Genomic DNA, 24,609 nt, shown 5'->3' with positions numbered 1-24,609 from the left:
TTTGGGCGCTTTGAGCACCACAACCCGAGTGCCATTTAGTCCCATTATATTAAAACATCTCTAAGGCTGATTTCTCCAAAACTCAGCAACTCACACCAAAAGAATCTAGATGGTTAAATAACACTACAGGTAAGAAAAAAAATTGTTTTTTAGGAACCACTGCTTTACTCCCAAGATTTACAGTATTTTAGATATAAAGGTGATTAGATAGCAGAATAATTCACTCTATGTTTTGAAATCAAGCAACTCAGTGTGGGTTATTGTTGCTTTATGTAATGTAGGTTAATGAAACAGAGGAGTGAGTTGCATTACCAGACCTGCAGCAAATTGAGTGAGAAAAACTTCACATCGACCGCCCCACCCGCATAAAGTGTCCGTGTAGCTCCTCCCCTGTCGGATTGAGTTACCTGCAGAGTCACCTATCACTCACCTGCTCCCACGGTGCCTCCTCAGCGACTGTGTTTCTGGGAACCAGCAACAAACGTCTGTGTTGGAAACTGTACTGCTTACAGTATTGGATTTCTACTTCAAAACAAACGCTTACATATATCGACCATTTCCTGCGGAGTTTGTTGTCCTGATCGGCTGCCGGCTGTGATGGCAGGCTGATGCTTCAGGCGCTGTCTAGCCCACGTTTGTCACCTTGAGCATCCCGTCCAGAAAACACCACTGTGAAAGGGGTAAAAGATACTCTTTCTTTCTTTCTTTCTTCCTTTCTTAATATTTTTTTCTGAGCTCTGAGTCATGTTGGTTTCAAAGTTGAGATTGGTTGCACTTCTTTGTTTATTGTAATGATTTATTATTAATGATTTAATGTTTTGTGATCAAAGCTGCAGGTTTGAAGTGATATTGACACTTGCTGGAATAAATTTTACTCAAATTGTACAGTGATTCATCTATGGTGTAATTCTCATGCTGTAACATTTGGTATTGGGTCCTCATAGAGTAAAGTTCTGCTTGATTCAAGTAGCAAGAGAGCAGAAAACTATATGTTTCTACCATACATTTAACTCTGATGTCACCCACAACCTTAATTACAGCATTCAGTTCTGTGCTGAGAGAGGAATGTGCCTTCATTTGGGTTCAACATGTTCACGAATAATCTCATGACATGCTACACATCAACAAGCAAAGGAGAAACACTGTTTACTAATTTTATTCTTAATTGGCATGAAAGTTTCAGAACAATGTTGCCAAAGCATCAAAGTATAATTTGTCCTAATATGTGGACAGCACTCAATACACACAGTAACAGTAATATGAACATTAACACAACATTAAGATTAATATATATTAAGTAAATACAGTATATAAAGTTTATCCGATGCATGTATTTGTGTGTGCGTGTAAATGTGTGTGCTGTGTGTGTGTCTAGGTCACTCACTGTCCCTCAGCTTGTGGCATGTTGATACATATTGGGCAGCAAGATCCGCCCTTTGTCCTTCTCCTAGGAGTTTTTTTTTTATTCTTAATTTTGAGAGCTCATTTAGCTCTTTTGAAATCTGAGATTACAGAGTTGAACTTGTTAAAGTAAATGTTCCTTATTTCATTGAATGTTTTACATCGTAGGAGGAAGTGCATCTTTTTCTTATTTCACTTTTGAAACTTTTATGTCTTTTTAGTTTAGTTTCGTCCGGGCACAAGATTGTTGTTCTCCGTGTGGTGGGAGGTTTATATGAATGTTATGTGAACAAATAGATATCATGCCTGTGAAATCTGACCTGATTTTGTCTTGTGCCAGTTCTCTGTGCTGTTACACCCCCCACACTGCACCTGAATACACAGAATACACCTGTAACATCATCAGCTGACATAAAGGTATAATGTGATTCAGCAAGATGGCTGTGTAGCTTGAAATACATGAAATCAGATAACTGTTATCTTTTACAAAATGCTTACTCAGGAGCATGGAGCAAAGTCCAGATTGCTCATATCAGAGCAGACTCATATTATATAAACTATCACTGTCAATATTTTCTAGTTATGTAGTATGACAATGTCAAAAAGTGTCAATATTGTAATTAGACTGATGTGAACTCATGTTAACAGTCTGTCTTTTGTCATATTGAAGTAAATGTTTGGGAAAAAATTGAATTGCTGAGATCATGGCACACTTTGATTATCAGGCTTAAGTTGTCTAAAAATAAACCATACTTGTACAAAGAGTTGCTAAAGAGCATAATACTGTAAACGCTGGGTTTATTTCACCATTAATGTGCATGTCAGTAGTGATTCTTGTTGTCAGTCTTTGTCGCTGTTTTCTTAGGTCCTTTGTTTAGGCTGCAGGTGTGCTATGGGGCGTTTGTTACTATAGATATTTATTATGTTAGAGCAGTTGTTGAGCTGTTTTTAAGGAGGCAAAATGTCTAGTTGGGCTGCTTTGCACTAACAGAGTTATCATTTCGTGGCATCCAATGTGTTTCAGATTTTAGCTGCTAAACATCTGTTCTTTTGTTTACACTTGATACATAAAGTCAGATCGTTGTCATGCAAAACAGCACAAGGCATTCTCTGGGCTTAAATTCAGACGTAGAATCCCATGTTCAATAAGAAAAATGCATCATAATACTGATTTGTTTGGTCAGAGTTTCTAAACTTCTAGGTTAAAGGTTGCAGTACATCACCAAAGATTGTTGATTGAACACTATTTATTAGACATGCATTATGGTATAGTTATTGATTAATGTTCAAAGACTGATATTTTGCACTTGTTTATGAGTATTTCAGGGCTTCTTTTGTGTTTCTTTTAAACATGTTAACATGTGAAAAAAAGAAACAATACAGACCACAAGACTGATACCACAAGCTTAAAATATGAGACTGTAAGAGGTTCTCATCACTCTCAAAAGATTTATTGTCACAGAAAACAGTATGAATATTTGACAACACTTGTCTAACCTCATTCCAATAAATATGAAAATCAAAACAGCCAGATATCAGTAATTTTGGAAAAAAAAGGGTAGAATTAGTAAGCCTAAGAAAAGCGTCCCGAACACCCTGCTTCTAATTTTGTGTAGCCTTATCATTGTTCTAATACTGTGTAATTACCTCAGAATAAGGGGTTGCCATTATTGAACAATAAGCACTTTAGGCCGAGTGGAGGAGAGGTGTGCAGAGGGCCTCTTGCTATGAGGCTGACAACACATGACAGCCAGCCTGACCTGCTTTGGCTTCACCTCCCTCCTGAAACCTGGCGGTGGGCCAGAGCTGCGAACAATAGCGTGGAGAGACGATGACCAGAGAGATAAGGACAGAAAGAGGAAGTCTACCTTTTGTGCAGACTTGACTTACTAAAGTAAATAGAACTAGTTTTATTTGCTCATTTGCATCTCTTAGTAAGATTTTGTTGTAGATTATCCTTTAGGCCTCAAACAGGCTGCATTGAGCTATGTGTGCATCTGAACAAAATCATACTTTGTCTGCAGGAACACAGTAACATTAACTTTGGTCCTGGCTGTGGAGAGTTGTTGTGATTTGGCCGTACTTTGTTTCAGAAGATATAAAGGGATTATCTGTTGAGGGCGATTGTGTTTATGATCTGCTGTGAGATAAGCTTGAGTGACCGCACCTGTAATCTGTAGCTGTCATACACAGTGTGCATTACCATGTGCATGTGTAGTTTACAGCTGCTTGTTATGTAAAAACAGTTTTATAGTTCAGAAAGGAGGTAAGGCATGTCATGAGGAAATGGCTGTCTCATAACACTGTCATGGACAAGTGGTTGAGGGAAGCACACCCAGTGCCGCAACGTGATGCTGGGTCAGTATCCTCCAGGTTGGATTGTTTGTGCAAAACAATTAAAATACTTGCTGGTGACACAGGATCCCAACCTCTCACCACCAATTAATAATACAAACTGAATGGATTGCCTAAAGTGATACATGGCTCCTTGGAGTCTAAAAGTCACATAAGGTAAAAGGTGATTATAGTCTCCAGTGTTAAATACAATTCATTTTAGCCAATAACTTAGGAACACTTATTATTGGTTATATTTAATGGAGTGATAAAATCCATAAATGATTGCTGTAGATCTGATATATATTACACAACCTTGTCAGTACATGACAGACAAGTCGGAGACTCCAGGCCCAGAGGGAAGGGTGTGGGAGAGTTTGGTTCTCTCATTTCCTGGTCCAGTTAACCTCTCACATTTAGACGTAGCACTCTGTTACACATTGGTTGTCTCCTTTAATTAGCATGGCTGGGTGTAAAACCCAACCAAATTAATTAATTGCAGCTATGCAGATATTGTCATCAGTGGATCTAATTACACAGTGCATATCAGCCTGCTGTCTGCCATTGTCCCAGACCAGTCCCCCCGACTACCAGCAGCACAGGCCCAACACCTGGCTCTCCACAGTGGAAGAACAGGCTGTTTAGTAGACTACGCCTCAACTTTGCATATCATATCTACAACCTTAATGAGGTACCTATAGCTTTTTAAGATTTAACACAGTGGACTGTGTATGAGAGCTCACCAAAGTGGAACGAGAGAGAAAAACAAAAAGATACCTGACGCAACAGGCATTTAAAAAGTTTGTTTTGGTGGAATATATTTTCCCTCCACCACCAGCCACTTCCCTCACTCAGTCTTTCATTAACACCCACTCTCTTTCTTTCTCTGATTCTCATCCTCTCTGTTTATTTTCTTCAGGTGGATGCCTTAAATCATGAGTGTCCTTGAATCTCCGTCGAGGCAAGCCAAGTGAGTGTCGCACACATTCCTTCTTCCCCTCACATATTTACCTTTCTGTGTTAGCTAATCACGCTATGCTAAGTTGCTGTCACACAGGCGTAGGAGAATCACTAACCCAGTATGTAGAAGGTGGTGTGGGTCAGGGACCTCGGGCACAGAGCGGCTCTGTTGAGAATTGTTTGCTTTGCCTGGGTTCCTGGCTGTAGCCTCCCTTCATGCCCCACACCCCTCTCTCCCTCCTCCCTCTCTCCCTTTTCCACTCTCCCTCTCTCTCCCTGGCTGGTCCATATGCTCAGAATCTCAGACTAATCTCATCCAGTGCTGGCCAGTCTGCTCTCTGTATGTAACGCTTCTATTTTGTGGGCTTGCTGTTCAAGAGAAGTGACAGTGTGGGAGTTTCAGAGGGTTTGTGACACTGACATCCAGAGGTGCAGGGGAGAAGATGAAGAGCATGCAGCGTAACCCCGTCTCCTCTTCTTGTCATTGCAGTGGAGTGGCCAGATCGGACAGCAAGATCAGCGCCAAGGCCCTTTATGGTAAGTGACTGCATGGAAGGAGTATTTTATTGTTGGTCTGTTTTCAAGACTTTGCCTTTACATGCCCTTCAAATGTATTTACACCTGCCCATATTTCTGTGGCATGATTCACTACAGACTGTTTACAGCTTACAGCTTGTAATTTAGGAGGTTGTGCACTCTTAGTTGGAATAGTTTTATGAAAGCTTGCTCGTTGTTTATTAAGTATTTTCTTCATTGCCCATTATTATTTCTATACTCAAAGGCAGACCATATTCGATATTTGCCTTAGGTCAAAAAATAATATGAAAAAAAACCCAAAATCAACAATTGATTTACTACCTCTAATCTGATCTACTAAAAAATATTGCCTGTGTAGCCAAAGCCCGATTGTTGACCATAAGCTATTAAAAACTGACTTAGATCAAAACAATATTCTATTTGCTATGCAAATGTCAGGAAATCCAGTACTCCTACTCTGCCGCATGTTGCTGCAGCCTCACAGCCTTGCTGACCTATCACAGTACCCAGAACACACACACAGTGATAAGAGGGAGCCAAGGTCTTGCTGAGGGGCCCCGTTATGCTCAGGCTGCTGACACCTCTGTCAGACACTGAGGGACATGGGAGGGAGGCTGGGCTCCTGAAGGGAACATGAGTTTCCAGCTCTGTGCCAGGCCTGCACAGCATGCTGGGATTTGTTGACAGATGCATCAGGCTTTTTGTTGTTTGTCTGCTCTTTGTAGTCACATTGTGTGCAGACGTATATATTTATCTTGTCTAACTTTCAGTCTTTGTGCATACTTTGAATTGAAGGATTGAAGGTGAAACTCAGTAATGCAGTTATAACATGACGATTTATTTTAGCTCTTGCATACTTGTGCTAGGGTGTGGGTGTGACTGAAATGCTCTATGTTACATTAGCAGGGAGTGCAGGGTGTGCCTGTGGTTGGAACAGGGTGTGGATGCCCATTTCTTGCAGGTGAATAAAAGACGCATTGAAATATGGAAAGGAAAAGGCGGGCACAGCCTCTTGCTCACCTCTGGTCCTCCCCGCGCTGCCTCAGACATTAGCTCACTGGTCCCTGCCAGCACCTCCTTCCACACTGCTAACATAGAGGAACATTGTACAGCATATCATAGGCCCCGATAGAAACCTACACCGAGGAATGACAGAACAACCTGCTCTCATGCATGACTGTACTGTTCCAAATTTAGAATGGCCTCAAATGACAGATGATGGTATTGTAGGGATGCAAGATGTTCCCAAACCATCTGACTGTGCACCTCGTTGTCTGTGAAACATTTTTGTGCCGTTAAGTCATCCAAATATCCACAGGATGCACCCTCTCCTGTGATCTCTGTGAAATATCCCACTGCATGTGTGATGAGGCAATGCTGTTTTCCATTGGCTCGTCTCATCTTGTGTGGCAGATGGTCACCACTACTTTCTCACTGCAGGATGACCGCAGCATGCCTGTCCTCCTGGGAGTGGGAGATATTTGGAGGTCTGTTGCTCGCTCCTTGCTGAATAAACATGTAAAGGAACAACAGCAAAAGTCCCAGCTCAATCTCCTGTACGCAAAACTCCCCGTCAGTCACACAGTGCAGGACAGCAGATAACTGATGCAAATGATACACAGGTCCTCCTCCCTGATCTGTTATCAGCAAGTTTAGGGTAGAGCAGAGAGTCGCCACATCAGGCTCATCATCATCCCTGGACTTCAGATCATCCAGCAGCTTTCTTGAGTTTCTCGGTTTGTGGTTGAGGAGCATGTCTCTGTCAGGTAAAATTTGTAGAAAGACTTTTATTGTGTCCTGCTCCACTGTTTTTCTTTAATGCGTCTGTGTATGTATGAAATTCAGTTGAATGTCCTGTACTTGTAGTGTAATTTCTGTCACTCAGCCTTGTTTATGCAGTTGTTATGTCTATTTGTCTCTGTTAAAGCAATGTTTTCAGTGGCTGTATTTTACAAAATAATGTTATGTATTTGGCCTCTTGCTGCTCTCATACACAAATGCACGATGTAAACCTGTATTCATTTGTTTTACATTAGTTTGACTCTGAGGTGAATCAGGCTGTGATGTGTGTTGATGTGATACTTTCTGGTGACATATGGCCAAATCTTTGTGGACATAGTATCCAAAGGGTGGCCTGCAGTTAGCACAAAAAATAAATAAATCAGGTCATGAGCTTGTGCTAACACAATTGCTTATTGTTTGAGTTATATGGATGGTTGGAGCCATTCAGCCTTTTGATGTTATGACACAGGACTGTATTGTTATTATTAACTCAAACTCAAATTTAAACAGTTTCAAGACATTGTATAAAAATTGTTGCTCTCTTGGTTTTGGGTTGAGTCAGGTTAAATATCAGAACTCAGTTTGTTAACTCAGTTATTAGGGAGGTCGGATTGTCTGATTGATTTGGGACATGTATTGGTTTGATAATCTGCCAAGAAGCCATGTTTATCACTGGTCATTGACTCTGAAGAGCCCTGAGGATCTGCCCATCTGCCTGCTAAGTGGCTCTTATTGCACGCTGTTGCAGCACTGTGAATTGATTGGCATAAATGTCAGTCATTAATAAGACATGGGGCGAGCTCGACTTTCAGAACAACACCTGACACTTGTGTTTCACCTGTGGGGAGCTGAGCAGGAAGGAATCAGCAGAGAGGAAATGGCAGGAACAGGAAAGACACATGCTTGCGTCATTTGGACAGTGACAGCGGTTGCATGGATATAAAGTCAATCCCTCTAAATCTTTTTTCAGTGCTATGAACATATAAGAGCTGTATGAAGCAGGTTTACATCACTGAAACATCAAAAAGGGGATATCAAATATTAGAATTTACTTTAGGCCTTGACACACATTTTGTTAAGTGTTATACAAACAGCAGGGCTTTTGTATTGCTTTCAACATAAAACACATAAAGCGAAATGTGGCTGAATGTCTGTATGAATAGAAAACCTGTGTGGCATCAAAATGTTGACTCTGTTGGGTGGGGGACAGAAAGAGACCTGATAGGAGATCTGGCAGTGGAGTTGATAGGAACATGCTCTCATTTAACCGTAATTGTTACCTGCAGATTATTCACCTGGTAAATAGGTCAATGAGCACACTGGCACACTCATTTAACATTGGCCAGTTAAAAAAACAATGGTCCAGGCCAACAGTACACACAATGCTGTGAACAATGCATTTTTGACAAGCTCCAGTGTCTACAAATGTCTTTCAAACTTTTCAAAGGGGTCACCACATTCGAATTTTATTGGTCTAAATCAATTTTTTGATATCTTGTGCTGGTTTTGAAAAATTGCAGTTGATTTTAATGCTTTTTTGAAATCTTTCTCAAACTTTAAAGCAGCTATAATCAGTATTTTTAGAATATCCATGAATCAAATGAAAATGTAAAAACAATATGACAATGTGAAAGGGGTCGCTCGTAGTGATGAACCTACAGAGAATTATCACCTGAATCTGCCCTCGACTTTACGGAGCTTTATAGTGAGTTTCAGCTCATTGTTTAGATGTCCAGCAGCAACTTTACTGTTTTGTTTCACTCTCACCGTTCTCATAGTGTCGCTTTCAGCCGCAGCAGGCAGCTGTTTTCAGCACCAAACAGCAGACACAGTTAGCGACTAGCTGGTGGTGAACATAGTGGAGCATTTAGTATCTAATGATCCAGATATTTCCCTTAAGAGTTGGTAGAGGTGTGGACATAAACAGCGATTTCAGATTAATGATAATGTTGCTCCATAACTACTGGATGTGTAAGTTCACCATATCAATTTAATGATGATATGTAAATGTTGTGTTTACAACTTGTTTCCACTGGCTCCAAGTGGCCAAAAAAAAAAAAATTGTTATTGCAGGTTTAAAGTCCCCTCCACTCAAAAATGTATTTTGCTTATTGTTACTTCACTGTGATGTTTGATCTTTTTGTTGAATTGTTTTCACATTCATCTGCTGAAGTGGAGCGTTTTTCTCTGTGCCCACCTTAAATCTGAGTCCGAGAAGTGGTCCAGTATGCATCTTACTCAAGTTTGATGTGGAAACTTGAAACCTCCAGTGCTCATATAGTACACTGATTTTTCAGTGAATTAGGAATTATCTTGTGTCTAGTAGTTGTGAAACGAAAAATATTTGTATATTCATAGTTTCTGGATTTTTAAAAGAGGGAAAAGGAGTAGTTGTGCATTGAAGAATGTGTAAGTAGTTTATTACATTTTTTAATTTTTTGTGTAAAAACCACATCAGACACAAATTATTATTCACAGCAGAGTGTTTTATATGTCTTAAAACATTTCTGGAGTGGATCTTTAACTTTGGTGTTAACTCTGTTAAAGTCACTGGTAGCATTGACAGAAAATAATTTACGTTCCACTTGCTATTTACGGTACCCTCACCTGCCTTACTACTCAACAGGTGTGTACTGAGAATGACAGCATTTCTGGCTAACTTTACAGCACTTTTACCATCTATAAGGTTGGTGATAGTTTACAATACAGTGCCACAGATGAGGAAGTGAGCATGGTGCTGCTGGTCTTTGACCCTGCAGTAAATCATAGGTGCATCAGATGGAGTGAGATTTAATGCCAGCCTGGCCAACATACTATAATGTGAGATAGCACAAATCAAGTCACAAAGACTCTTTGGTATGAGATTTAATAATTAAATTCTCAGATGCGTCTGTTCCATTTTCTTTGCCCTCTGTAAAACCATTGATTATGCAAAAAGATGTAATGTCACAAGTATAGTTTGACCACTATTGCATTTCTTGCAGATAAAAGCCCCTGTAGTTTTTACTGGGCTGTTGTCAAGTATACTGTAAAATACACTATCATGTGTCTAAGACAATCATCTTACTGTACATACAATGTTTATGTAAATATCTAACACTATAGTTGACTATGACGTCTACAGTTGCCCCATAAAAAAAAAAAAACATACACACCTTACGTGTCTTTGTCACTTCCTTATTGCCCTGCTGGTCTTTTCAGCTTGCACATTAGCATTTCGATTAATCTGTTCCCTCTGCTGAAACGGCAACATGTGGACTTTAGGTCAGTGTCACAACTGGCTGTTTACATAGTAGGATATATTTACATATACAGTACGATCGCAGGCAGAACTTGGTGGTTTCTCACTCTTAATATTTTCATTTTCTTATCAACAGAACAGAGGAAAAAATACTCCAACTCCAATTTCATCATGCATGAGACATCGCAGTATCATGTTGAGGTAAGATCTGCTCTGTTTCTGTCTCTCTGAAAAATTAAAGTTGCGTGTTATAATTTTGTTCCTGCATACTTGAAAAGTTTTAGAAATAAAGAAAAATATATGTAAAAATAGAAAGCTCTGTAAAAGATTTGAAACTCAATCACTGCATATTTATTCAATGCAAATATGCCTGAGGAAGCTAAATGGGTCAGTGTGAGAGGCACTGTAGCGCGCTTTACCTTTACTTATTATTTAGGTTAAAAATCATTTTATTACTCATTAAAGTGTAAATAAAAAGTTAATCTTTTTTATAGGATCACTTACTATGAGTAGATCCGAGACGTTTCCTATGCATTGCATACTGTGTATCATCATTCTGTATTATTTAAATGTTTTATTTACTTTTTCATATAATTTACTGTATTATTATTATTTCGTTGCTAATGCATATGGTGCCTGTTCACCTGCCTTGTGATTAGGGAGATAAATAAAAGTATCAGAGATAACATAAAATGATATTGATAAAGAATAGATAGGGGAAAAAAGAGCAATTAAGATGGAAAATCAAATAACTGAGGCGTTCTTGTAACCCATTAAACCCCATAACCATTACGTCTTCAGTTTGAGCAGAGGACCTTTGTTCCAAGTCATTCCTCTCTCTCTATCTCAGTGTTTCCTGTCACACTTTACTGTAAACTATCCAAAAATGACAAAATACAAAAAAGGCTTAAAAAAGGAAAGACAATCTTATACTTGAAGTTTAGAAATGATGGATTTATAATTTTAAAAAGATCACTGAACCTCATATGAAAAAAGTAAAGCACTTACTATAAATGTTATGGTGTCTTGGTTTGTTGCCCAGACATAAAAGCTGACACACTGTAAATCTCTAGATTCCATCTCATTTACGGGAACTCTATCATAATGTAGCAATCAGGCCTCTGATTGCAGCAGTCGGGATTTGATGTTGAAAAGATTGAGTCAGAGACATGTTTCAGGTCAGGGATGGTGTTGAACTATGTCCCATGTCTGTGCAGAAAGGATTTCTTTAAATGCTGCTGGCTCCACCTTCACACTGAATGGACAGATATGATAGTGGTATTGTTTTTCTTTCTGCAAGAAAGCGAACAAGTATATTTCCCAAAATGTCAAAGTATTATTTTAATACAGCCAGTTTATTAGAAATAATGTATATTTCACATTACACCCATCAACTTTCCAAAGCATACCCTTTCTACTTTCCATACAGCTTTTGTTTTTAGTTCACACCAGTCATAGTCCCCTCACAGCCAAAACTCTTATCCTTCATTTACAAATCCACTGTTTTCTCCTCAGCATCTCTCCACATTCATTATGGACAAGACAGAGTCCATTGCCACAGTGGACGATGCCATCAAGAAATTGGTCCTTCTGGACTCAAAAGACAAAATCTGGACCCAGGAGATGCTCCTGCAGGTCACCGACAAGGCGGTCAGACTGCTGGACTGTGACACACAGGTACGGCTGTCCACACATCATGCACCATCATCATCAAATTATGTTAACGTGCAATAAATGGCACATTTACAGTCATTCATTTGTGTTTGTGATTTACAGCATAACGTATTTGCCAGCAAGCAAGTGTTTGAATTGAAGTATGCTGTCAAGTCAATTTATGAGTCACTGGGAGAATTACTCAGCCTGTGAAAATATCGTGTATTCTGTGGCTCTGGAGGAGATTTGTCAGAAAGGGTGCATTACAAAGTGGGGACATGGAGTTTAAAAAAAGACGTGAGCATTTAACCAGGCTGGGTAGTGTCTAATTAAAGATGCATTATGGGAATTGTAGGATCCAGTGTTTTTGGAGCTAAAAAACAGGATCGATATTGACCATTCTTTTTTCTCACAAGTCTCCCAACTTTATGAAAGTGCAATACTAAATTGCTCAGGTGCCTATTTAAGTTTTGAATAAATGTGGCAATTAAATAAAATAACATACACATTTATATGAATAGCATTTTACATTCTCTTGCCGCGTGTCTGTTGGGATTGGTTCCAGCCCCCTCGTAAAAAGCGGTTATAGCTAATGGATGGAATATATGACAAAAATATGCAGCCATCAATGTATTTTATGAATATTCTCTAAACATTTATCTTTTACATACATGTCATAATGTCTTACGTGATTATGATTGTGTCCACACACATTGTTCACACAATGAAAAGCCTTTAAAGAAATAGTTGGACATTTTGGCAAAGGCGCTTATTTGCTTTCTTGCAGCAAATTTGATGAGAAACTTAATATCATTCTGATGTTTGTCGGTTCATTATGTAGCAGCCAGTTAGCTTAGCTTAGCATGAAGACTGGAAGCAGGGGGAAGCAGCTAGCCTGGCTTTGTCCAAATATAACAAAATCACACAGAATTCCCTGTAAAAGCACTAATGTTCATTTTTACAGTTCGATTTTTTCGATTAAACAAACAAGATATAATGTGTTAATTGGTGAGTTTTAGAGTTGCTGGGATGAGAATTTTGTTACTGTTGAACAGAGTCAGGCTAGCTGTTTTCCCCTGTTTCCAGTCTTTGTGCTAAGCTAAGATAACTGGCTGCTGGTTGTAGCTTCATATTCTCTCAGTAAGAAAAACATATTTTTTTAAATATCAAACTATTCCTCAAACACATCTACTATTTGTAGTATTGTTTTATCTTACTGAGGCCTTGGCCTACTCAGATAGTATCTTGCTCTTTCCCTGCCTCCACATCTTTCCCTCTAACCATTCCTTTATTGTGCTCTTGCAGGAAGAGTTGGAGAACTTCCCTCTGCCCATCATCCACCTGAGTCAAACGGTCCTGAATCAGACACGTTACCCCTCCGTGCTGCTGCTGGTGTGTCAGGACAAGGAGCAGCACAGACCCGACATCCACTTCTTCCACTGTGACGAGGTGGAGGTGAGTCTCAGTTAGAACATTACATGCTTGGCTTAGTTGTCCGTGCATGGTTGGCTTTGTGTTTTGTATCATTCATAAATCCCAAGCTGCTGTTGTTGGAGCGCCAGGTCAGATTTTAGTGCTGTTGGTGGCAGTGTGTTTGTGTGTATCCTTTTACATTTTTTGCAGCCTTGTTCAGAGATATTTGCTGAAGGGATGATCTATCACTGAAAGGGTGTAATACTATAACTTAGTGTAAAGACAATACTTATATAGTTCAGAATCACTACTAATAAGTTCAAAGAAAGAGCTTACAAGAAACTGTTGATCATCATAATTGGGCTTATAAACACTGATGGGGGTGGAAGGATATGAATAAAACGACCTTTGGTTTATCACATATAGCTCATATTTGGCTTTTTATTGAAAGAATATAAATGAAAGTGTAAAAAAACTGTGATGCCCCTGTCATTTAATGTGAAGAAAGAATAGGAAAGCGCGATATGTTCAAAATCTTAAAGATGTGGTTTTGGGAGAAAAGCTCAAATGTTTTTGTGGTACACTGATGTATTTCATTTCACCATCATTGGCTGTATGTAAATATGTACAGCACATTGAGCGAGTTAAGTTTATTTATTTCGCACTTTTGTAGAGCAAGCATCACAGAGTGCTTCACAAGTCATTATAAACAAACAAATGGACAAAGTTTGCTCTTAAACAACATAAACTTGTCAGTGCAAGGCCTGTTTGTAGGTTTTTAGATGCAGTATAAAAACGTTCACACTGAAGACCTTTCTAATGTCTGTCTGGAACAACAGCAAAACCTGGGTCATTTTTCTGATAACAGATGAAAAGATTGGAAAATATGAATGAATTATAAGTAACTTCGATGCCTTTGGTTGTAGACTTGAAATCCAAATGACAGAATATTAGAAACAGGAAATAAAACAATTCACACCATGCATGCCAATTGCGTTCCTGTTCAGATAGAATCTAATCGATCACTTTGTCCAATTTAGAATATGTAAAATTCATCATGAGGTAGATATTATTGTCAGTTTGCAAAGAGATATTAAACTACAAACTTTCAGCATTCAGTTTGACATGCCAATATTGCAATTGGATCTAGGGGATCGAAAGGTGGAGACAGAAATGTTTTCCTTAAGTATGGCATGGCTGCCAGTGAAACGGCATAGTGATGTCAACTGTAAAACTGTTCAAACGTATGTTAAGTTTGACTCTGTGTGTCTCTCCTCACTTAATTCAGGCTGAGATGGTTCATGCGGATATAGACAGTGCCATTGGAGACAACAAGCATGGAAAGAAAATGAGGCTTCAGACTCTGAAGTGAGAACAGTTTTGCAGAAGACACACACACACACACACACACACACACACACACACACACACACAGATATGCAGTCAAATACACATTGAAGGAGGTGACACTGACATGTAATTAGTAGTTAGCTAACTGGATGTAAGGGTGCTGAAGGTCTCGATTCCTCCTCCTTTTCCTTCAGGGTAAACCAGGAGAAAATGAAGCGTCACAGAGAAACCATCCTTCCCCCCTCAGCCCCTAAGGGCCCCTCACCTGCTGCGAAGGGACGAGTGGAAGCCACAAAGACACAGGGTGAGAATACACATACTGTGCATGCACTCAAAAGAAAGCACTTGTTACATGCACAGCTCACATATATTCACAAGTATGTTCTTAGAATATTAGCATTCATATCAATGTGTTTTTGTTTAATTACATGAGCTGTTTTGTGTTTGGATATAGCCAGACGAGCCTCCGGACAAAATGACGCAGAGTCACATGAAAAGCTGGCCCAGCGCATTGAGAAGGATGTGGTGAGTGTTTTTTTACCCACAGTGACACCTGTCATTACATTACAGAGCTCCCTTCACCGTCTCATAATGCTATACTCTTCATGCTAAACGCCAGGATTTGTCTCCCTCAGCAAATCCTCAACTGTGCCCTGGATGACATAGAGATCTTTGTGGCGCGGTTGCAAAAGGCAGCAGAGGCCTTTTCCCAGCTCAACCATCGCAACAAGAGTAAGAAGAATAAGAAGAAAGGACCAGCAGGTCTGTCTCCCTTTCTTCTGATGTGTTGGCACGAATGCAGTGACAATATGTTCATATTGCTCATGCCGCCATGTTTGTGTCTTTTTGTGTCCCGTGGCCCGGGACTCTCGTCCAGTGACGCATGTGTGGTACTGGTGCCTAGTTTGGGGTTCTGTTAAGTAACACAATACTCATTACTCAATTGTCATAGCTGCTGTAATTATATTACCTTTTCAATCGCTAGGAGTGCTGATCTGGTGTATTTTTATTTTTCCTTATTTCTGTCAGTGTGCTCCTGTCTGAATTACAATGTTTTTGCCTGACAAAGTCAAAATATTGGCAACACCAAAAAAAAGCAAAATTCAGTTTAATTTTGCATGAGATGCAGATTAAATGAGTAAAAAAATGTTAATCTTTACAGGGATTGAAACCAAAAGCATCAGCTTATTTATGGACTGAAAGTGTGATAGCAGTTGGTTCCCCTAATTATTGCTGTCCAAAATAATTAATTACTGTAACATGTTGCTGATCCAAAAGCTGGCAGTTGTGTGATGCTGTGTATTTATTTCAACGCCCCTTGTTCCGTGTGCAGCAAGTCTATACCATACTGCACATGTAACATACATGTGACTCTAACAAACACGATGTGTTGTTTTCTGTGCGCCTGGTCAGGGGCAAACCATGTGTTGTCCATGACAGAGACAGATGTGCTGAAAGTTATGTATTCTCTATCAAGAGAATCAGTTTCTCAACTTGGTCAGAATCCCATGTGGGTTCACTTGTTGATCAAATGATTTGGAAGACTTATGTATTAATTGCTATGTTTTTTAAATATATTTCTAATTTATAGATTAAATAAGTAGGTCTGATATGTCATAACCTTTATGTAATTTAGAACTTCCAAACCCCTGAAAATACAGTTTAAAAGGAATATCATACTCAAATCCACATTATATAACTCTGATTTCTGGGGTTGTGAGAATTTTGGGACCTTTTGGGTCATAAGTTGAGAAACCCTGAAACATTCTTTTTTGGGCTTTTACTCTCTGGCCAAGCTCTTTATTAACTAACCATCATTGTATTGCTAACCATTATTTCACTGGAGATGTAAGTTGTAAGCTTTAGTAGAGATGAAAAAATAACATTTAGGTTTATGGCTTTGAACCGGGGCCAGAGAGTGAAACCTGTGTCCTGTCTGTAATATGTCTATATGGAAGGCTGGTAACTCTGGAGTCTGTGTGTGGTCATTGTTGCTCTGGTTGTTTTCAGAGGGCATGCTGACCCTGCGAGCCAAGCCCCCCTCCGAAGCAGAGTTCATTGATAGCCTGCAGAAACTGAAGCTGGCCTTCAACCTCTTGGTGAGATATCACAGCTCCTAACCTCCCCCGTTCATCACGTTCATCAATTGCCCTCTCTTCATCACCTCCTTCTCACTTTGTGTCTGTCACTGCGCCCCCTGCAGGCCAAACTGAAGAAACACATACAGAATCCAAGTGCATCTGAGCTGGTTCACTTCCTCTTCGGGCCTCTGGAGCTGGTAAGAGCTTTAAATCTGATGTTAAACAGGTTTATGTGGATGAAGGCTGTCTTACAGGATATGCCATTATCCTGAACACATGGTGATTTTTCTCAATGTTAACAGTGTAAATCCATGTAACGCTAAAATAAGTTTTCTATGTCATTGGGTACACTCAGTGTTGACTGAGCCCACAGGCACATCTGACAAAAATACACTGAGCTTTTTTCAAGTGCACAGAATGAAAACAGTTCAGTGTTTTGCATTGTTGCCATCAGACATTCCTCTTATTGTTTTTATTTTTTATGGCATCACACCCACTGCCGCTCTGCTAAACTCTCACCAGACTGGAGCGACGTGGCTTTCACTCTGACTCAGGTGCAGCCACAATTACATAATGTTGGTTTCCAAAGACGCAGTGTTCAGCCACACCTTCGATACTGCTGGGTAGAAACACAGAGCTTTGATTATGCCCTGCATTGATATGGTGCAGTAACCTCTGGACACGTTGGATTTGCTTGATAAGGTTGAGATAAAGCAGAAGCAGTAACATTCAAAATGCCCCCACAGTCACTAGCTGTTCTCTACAATCTCAACATGCAGCAGTTGTTTTATAGTGTAAATAAGATGCCTTGAATCCATATTTTAGTGTATTTAAAAGAGATGCTGCTGTTGTTTATTGCTGTTTATTGCTTTCATACCTTCTAAAAAGTGTCTTTGGATTAAATAGCAAAAATATATTGTTTTCTTTCCCTAGTTAATAGTAGGGCTGGATATAATTCCTCAATACTTTATAAATATATATATATATATTGGAAAAATGTCTCCAGAGGATTAAGTATCGAAAACTTTCAAGTATCAAGATTTCAAAATTGACACTGAATGTTTGGTCAGATCCTTCCTCTTGTTTACTTATTCTTTAATCCAATATTTCTTGATTCAATTTAAGAAATTAGGAAAAATGCTAATTTTAAACTGTGTTTTATACAGGAAAGTTCTGGAGCGGCTCCTTGTGTTTAGACAACATTAACACTGATGCATTGAGGCATATTTTCATGAATGAAAAAGCATTAAGTAGAAAAATATTTTTATATATTCTTTAAACCAAGGTGTTGAAAAAAGTAATGTTTTGGTACCAGCAACAAAATTCAGGTATCATATTGGTACCGATATTGAAAAAGTTGAAATGATACACATCTAAATGTAATACATATACTGAAAATATGTCTTTTCTTGTGTAATCAATTAATAAACGTCTGAATGCATCCACAGGTGCTGCAGAGCTGTGGAAGTCCTGACCTGGTGCGTTCAGTAATCTCCCCTCACCTTTCCAAAGATGCTGTCGACTTCCTGCGGGGACACCTCTCCCCCAAAGAGATGACCATCTTTGAGCTGCTGGGGGAAGGATGGACCACACCCAGGTACATAAATGGCTGCATTAATATAGCACTTTTATCCAAAATACTTAACAATTTGCCTCTCATTCACACACACTCACATTTTGATGGCTGCGAGCTGCCATGCAAGGTACTGGCTTGACCATCAGGAGCTATTGGACACTTAGACATAGGTGCATTATTATAGCTGGCTCTGTCTGTACAGATGTGTAGCTTAAAGGTCATCTTTTGACCGTCCCGTCCCTCCTCCTCCTCCTCCTCCTCCTGCAGAGCAGAGTGGCCAAGGGATCAGTGTGCTCCTCCTTATTACCCAAAGTTTCGTAACGGCTGGGAGCCACCGGCAGAGCTCTTCAGGACGGCCCCATGGGAAACAGAGGGATCCATGGGGCCACTGGCGTCTCCCACCAGCCCCAATTACAGAAAACAGTCATCAGAGGACGTAAGGGTTTTGTTTGTTATCCACCAGTGAATGTACTGACCATTAAAGGTCCCAACTCTTGAAAATGTAACAGTCTGTCTGTTTTTTCAGTTTTATGGAACTCACTCCTCAAGCTCGTCAAATGGGTAAGTAATGAAGTCTTTCACACACTTTGCTGTCGCTTACATGCACAAAAACATGTCAAACTGTGATGACAAGATACCATGTGTCTCAACAGGTCTTACAATGGGATACCACAGACTCGCAAATATGCCAAAATTCGTTACCACTTTGTAGCACGGAATGCCAACGAGCTGTCAGTGCTGCAGGATGAAATCCTCGAGGTAATAACAATGTGATATTATCTTGCCCTTCGTGTGAAGATTGACTACATTTGAACTAAATTCAGATGTGCATTGTAGCTAAACTTTCCTTGCCTTCTGTGAAGTTAAACACCTCAACTTTGCTAAATGTGATTGTGCCTGCTGTAAACAAACAGTAAAAATGAAAGGTCATCGCCAGCACTGAAGCAATTTCAGCTGTATCCAGGTCAAGAGTGTGTGTCACACAAGACTTGAGTTTAATTACAGTTTTTCAGTGCTGTGGAGTGAGATGTGAAATTTGTCTCGCAGGTGATAGAGGATGACAAACAGTGGTGGAAACTACGGAATCGCAGTGGCCAGTCCGGCTACGTCCCATTTAACATCCTGGACGTTGTGAAGATAGAGGAGCCTGAAGCCGTCTATAGCCAGGTGACCTGCTGTACACACTGCTGCACTATACATGCAGTGCATTAACATTACACTCTTTGATTAACACCCATAACACTTTTCTGATAGCAATGTTAAAAACTCAGCCATTGGTGTCACATTCTGGCATTTCTGAGCCTATTCTGTGGTTGCGAGGTGTATTTTTAGAGTTCCCATAGGCAATGTGATGTCATGGCACAAGCTCAGGTGTGTTGTCACGAGGTGTCAGAATGAATTCTGGGAACTAAAGTATAAGATAATGAGACTGATCAAGGTTTCTTCATCACTGCTTGTGGATGAATTTGTTTTGTAGCTAGGCTTTGTTGCTTATGTTTCAAAAGTACAAAAGATTATTATTACACAAACAGATGACACATTCGGTACAAAGTGCAGGAGAGATTTTCCACAGATAAATAATTAATCAGATGAATAAAAAGCCTAGATAAATTGAAGAACGGAAAAGGAAGAACATTCACAGCTTTGTGTACAAACTCTCTGCGCTTGTTGTGACCCTACACATCGTGTTCCCACTCTCACTGAAAGAACACATTCCCATAGACACGTACTGCAAAGCATTCACACTGCATGCAGTTTCACCAGCGACCTGCAGCAGGTACTGCATGCAGCTACTCTTCCAGGTGTGAAATTCTTTTACACACATATTTTGCTTTTGGCTCCTGGGCAAAAAAGTATCGACGAAAGAGGAACCTGTTTTTGGAATAATACTGGCTGCGGTTGCTTTCTCGTGAACTGTGTTTGTGTTTGTTTCTGTGTGTGTGCAGCAAGGCTACAGGATGTCACCTCCTGGTTCTCAGATTTATGGAGACAGCTTCAACAAGAGTAGACCCAAAGACAAAAGTGAGTGAACACAAAAAAGTAAACAAAGTCAGAATTACAGATGGTTTTTTTTTCTAAAGCAGCACTTACAAGTTGTTACTCTTGCTCTGACCTCTGCTGCCGTCCTGTTTCTGTACTGCAGTGATGGATGAGGTCAACAATGAGTTATTGATGATGATCACTGCTAACAAAAGCCAGCCGCCCGCCAGGAAGTTCCGCGTGGAGCGATCATCTGGCAGCCAAGTGCCGCTCACCTTTGACTCAAACGCAGAGCAGGTGATCGCATGGCTCACCGCAAAAGGTTTCTCAAAACCGTAAGTCACCCACAACGCTCATCAATCTATCAAATCAAAATACCTTCCCACACCTTAAAGTTGTGACTGAAATGTCAGGAAGTATTAAAAGCTGATATTTGGCTTGCATTGTATTTCTTTAGTGTTAATGTACTGTCAGTAATAGATTTTTAGTACTTTAGTATTTTGTACAGATATTCATGGTCTCTGGAAGATGAATCCTACTGACTTTGATGATCCTCTGACTTTTCCTCTAGAGCCATCATGAGGTTGACATGATGTGATTTTGAATGAAATATCTCAGCAACTATTGGATGGTTTACCTTCAAATTTGACATTCATGCACCGCTAAGGATGAATTGTAATCACTTTGATGATCTCCTGACTTTTCACCTCCTGCCATTATCAGGTCACATTTTTAATGTGTCCAATCCTTTTGGTTTATGACCAAATACCTGCAAAACTAATGGCATCCCCATCAGCTGTTCTTTGTTTTCAGTGCTAAATGTTGCATGCTAACATGCTAAACTAAGATGGTGAACACAGTAAACATTATACCTGCGAAACAGCAGCATGTTAGCATTGTTATTGAGTAATGTTAGCCTGCAGACAAGTCAAGTCAGTTTTATTTATACAGCCAAATATCACAAATCACAAATTTGCTTCAAGGTGCTTTACAATCTGTACAGCATACGACACCCTCCATCCTTAGACCCTCGATGACGTTAGCATTCAGCTCAAAGCACCACTATGTCAAAGCATACAGAGCGTTTGTTTATTTAAGATATTTTGGTATTTTGTACACAAAATCCAACATGAGTTGTTGAATTCTGATCAGAATTTGGTTCGGAGAAGAGTTATTATTAGTTATTTAGAGTGACAGCAATGTCCAGATCAGCTGTATTGCTACTATTACAAAGGATAAGAGATCCTTCAATGGGGTAACTGGTTTGAGTAGGTGAAGAGTATGGGTGTGTGAATCCGGTCAGAGAATCACAAAAACTGCTGTATAGTTTAGCCCCTTATTAGTCAAACAATTTCCAGTCGTGCTTTATCACTGTTACAATTACATGGAACCAGGTGCAGGACTTATATTTGTGGGTGTGGTTCTGGAAACAATAACAATAAATGATACCCAGTAAGTCAATATTTAACAAGTAGACTTACTCAGTATAGATATAAACCACTGAGACTACATAAATTATTACCAGTAAGACCATTAATAGAGCTTCCCTATGTCATAGGGAAGAACAGGTGTAATTAATAACTTTAATGATGTTCCATTAAATGTCCCAGTAAGCCATCCCAGTGAGTTGGCATGCACAATACCAAGATGCTGGAACAGACACACCCCAAAGGAACACAGTCTATTAATGTTATTGATTACACCTGTGCTTTTCCTGCTACAGAACTACATGTCAAAATGCCATGAAGTCTATTTTTTTTTATCTACAACATCAGTGTACTCAATAGAAGAAACAATGTAAAATTAAGAAATACAGTAAATGTATGTATAATAATAAGTAAATGAATTGTCTGACTGTCTTGTCTGCAGGACGGTTGAATGTTTGGGGATCCTGACTGGAGCCCAGCTGTTTTCCCTCAACAAAGAAGAGCTGAAGGCGGTGTGTGGAGAAGAAGGCAGTCGTGTCTACTGTCAGATCACCGTACAGAAATCACAGCTGGAGGTCAGTCACGCAAACTGCTTCCACACCTGTTACGACAATGCTGTTTCATTCACGGTTAGACGTTAAAACCCACAAATGAACACACTTTTGCATTTGGGCATGTTAAGACAAGCGAATCCACTCAGGTATATACAAGCACAAGACTATTAGAGAGTCACACTCATAATTAATACAGGTGCAGTCCAAAAAGTGGGTGTGCACACACTGTAATCAGGTCAGAACTAACTAAGCAGGGCTACCCACATGGATAATAACAGAACAAACAGTTATGCAGAATAAGTTAAAAAAGAAATACAAAAGAAGTAATTACACCAGATAAGTGCCAGATTACAATATACAGTCGATGAATCTTACACCACAAGTATTTGAAATATAAACTTTGTGATACACTTATGTACCAGATTCATAACTTAAATGCAGCTCTTAAACTATAAAATAATCAGTTACATTTGAATATTATTCATCAAATTATTACCTTTGAATATTATTCAGCAAATGTATAATGTACTTTGTCTAAGAGATCATCGCTGAGCATAAACACACTATTCACACAGGAGAAAAAGAGTAAACAAAGGTGAAGCAAGGAGTCCTGACTCAGTCAAAGCAGAGTGGTTTAGAGAAGTAGGAAGGGGACAAAAAAAGTGCCACAAATATAAATATTTTTCAGTCAAAGATCTTTAAAAGTCTCAGCCTGTATAAGGAGTTAAGAGTCTGTCCCATATTTATAAAAATATTTTGTTTTGAAGTTGATGCTCCTCGCTCGCTCTCTACCTCCTGGTTTTCTCCTCACCTTTAAGGTGACAAGTTTCAGTGAAGTTTGGAGTTTACATACAACAATAACCAGTGTACTTTTACTTACTTTTGTTGTTTATTTTTTACTTTTTATTTCTCTGCTAAAGATGAAGTTAGTTTGTAAGCCCATCTAATGAAGACTTTTTTACATTTGTGTGCAAACAGGTTTTATTTCCACTTATTGAACACAGTGAAATTATGAATAAAACTTTTTTGTTTAATGATCCATGTCCTTTAATCCAAAGAAACTTGAACTTTTATTGTACTTAGATATGAAAAGTAACACACCTTAACCAGTCTGTTGCCAATGCTTTTGCAATTTTATGTCAAAACAGTGCATTCATTGAAAGCTCATGACCGCTCTCGCTCTTAAATCCTGTGTCTCTCTCTGTATTCTACCTTTGTAATAGGGGAATCCTTGAACATTAGTTTGAAAGAGAAAAGAAACATTTAAAAGAATAAAGATGAGTCTTCTTGTGTTTCCTTTACAGAAGACCAGTGGAGACTCAGAGCTGCAGGAGATCATGAAGAGGAGGCAGGAGAGGATCGACTCTGGCAGCAAAGACTGAACCTGCTGACCAGCATGACCGCATGATCATCACTCTGTAACCGCAGCAGCTTCTTAAGTCAACCTACTGTTAATTATGACCTACAGTAGAACATGCTGAAATGTTGTATACATTTTTAATTGTATATTTATTTTGTATCACCCAATGTGTATGTATTTAAGTGTTTTCTTATCTAATTATGTTGCTTTTGTTTTCATCTCTTTAAATTTTGTTGTTGTATGAAAAGAGGAACATATGAATCTATGTACAGTTTTGTGTGTGTGTGAGTGAGAGTGTGTGTATGCACAACATGCATGTACCGTACATAAATGTACGAGCAGTGTGGTCTCGTTGATGTTTATGCTCATTGTCAATATTGCAGCTGTTAACTGAATGACTTGGTAAATAAGTAGATCTTAGCTATTGCATATCTAAATCTGTGCCAGAATGTATGACACATTTTATGATATATAGCCAATTATTTTCATATTACTGTTTACAGGTATAATAATGTTAAAAAAAAAGCAAGAAAAAAAAAAGCTCTGTTAGTCCTCTTAGTCGGTATCAGAAGTCCTGATTGGTCATTGTAGATCAGCAGATAGGTATTAATATAAGTAAATGATGCTGTTTATAATGAGAATTCAGACATTCTGGCACCACAGAGAAACTGTCAATAATCCTGCATGAAGTTATTGTCAATAATAGTGAGATGCTGTCAATGTGTTTTTATGCAGCATGATATTTTGCAGTGTGAACTGCACAGACACACAGGAATAATAAGGAATATATGAGTGTGTCTTGTTCTGATACAGATAATTAAATGAAGATTTAGATAAAACATTCAAGGGGTTTGTAAATATTATGGGGCACACTGCTGTTTAAAAAGAATACAATTAAAAAATAAACTTGGTACATATTTGATATCACATCTTTTTTTGTACATAATTCTTGTGTTTGTC

General features: G+C 39.1%; 1 protein-coding gene across 4 annotated transcripts; it reads left to right on the top strand.

Annotated features, from left to right (window-relative positions):
* The first annotated feature begins 401 nt into the window (after positions 1-401).
* On the top strand, positions 402-24,578 carry eps8l2 (EPS8 like 2). 4 transcript variants are annotated; one of them, XM_044194521.1, is made up of 21 exons: positions 402-680; positions 4,655-4,705; positions 5,186-5,232; positions 10,392-10,456; positions 11,771-11,932; positions 13,214-13,363; positions 14,610-14,689; positions 14,866-14,975; positions 15,126-15,196; positions 15,307-15,433; positions 16,682-16,770; positions 16,875-16,949; positions 18,201-18,349; positions 18,596-18,764; positions 18,855-18,889; positions 18,982-19,087; positions 19,376-19,495; positions 20,275-20,350; positions 20,472-20,643; positions 22,178-22,310; positions 23,594-24,578. In XM_044194521.1, the coding sequence occupies exons 2-21, from the start codon at positions 4,671-4,673 to the stop codon at positions 23,669-23,671; spliced, it is 2,049 nt and encodes a 682-aa protein (XP_044050456.1). In that variant the 5' UTR covers positions 402-680; positions 4,655-4,670; the 3' UTR covers positions 23,672-24,578. The 4 variants fall into 4 exon arrangements, with proteins under 4 accessions (XP_044050456.1, XP_044050455.1, XP_044050458.1 ...); XM_044194520.1 differs by lacking the exons at positions 402-680; positions 4,655-4,705 and having other exon boundaries at positions 4,979-5,232; XM_044194523.1 differs by lacking the exons at positions 402-680; positions 4,655-4,705; positions 5,186-5,232 and adding an exon at positions 6,752-6,998.
* The last annotated feature ends 31 nt before the right edge of the window (positions 24,579-24,609 follow it).

Source organism: Siniperca chuatsi, linkage group LG4 (genome assembly GCF_020085105.1).
Source record: "Siniperca chuatsi isolate FFG_IHB_CAS linkage group LG4, ASM2008510v1, whole genome shotgun sequence".
NCBI lineage: Eukaryota > Metazoa > Chordata > Actinopteri > Centrarchiformes > Sinipercidae > Siniperca > Siniperca chuatsi.
Note: the sequence above shows the minus strand (reverse complement) of the source record. Positions and strands in the feature narration are given on the sequence as shown.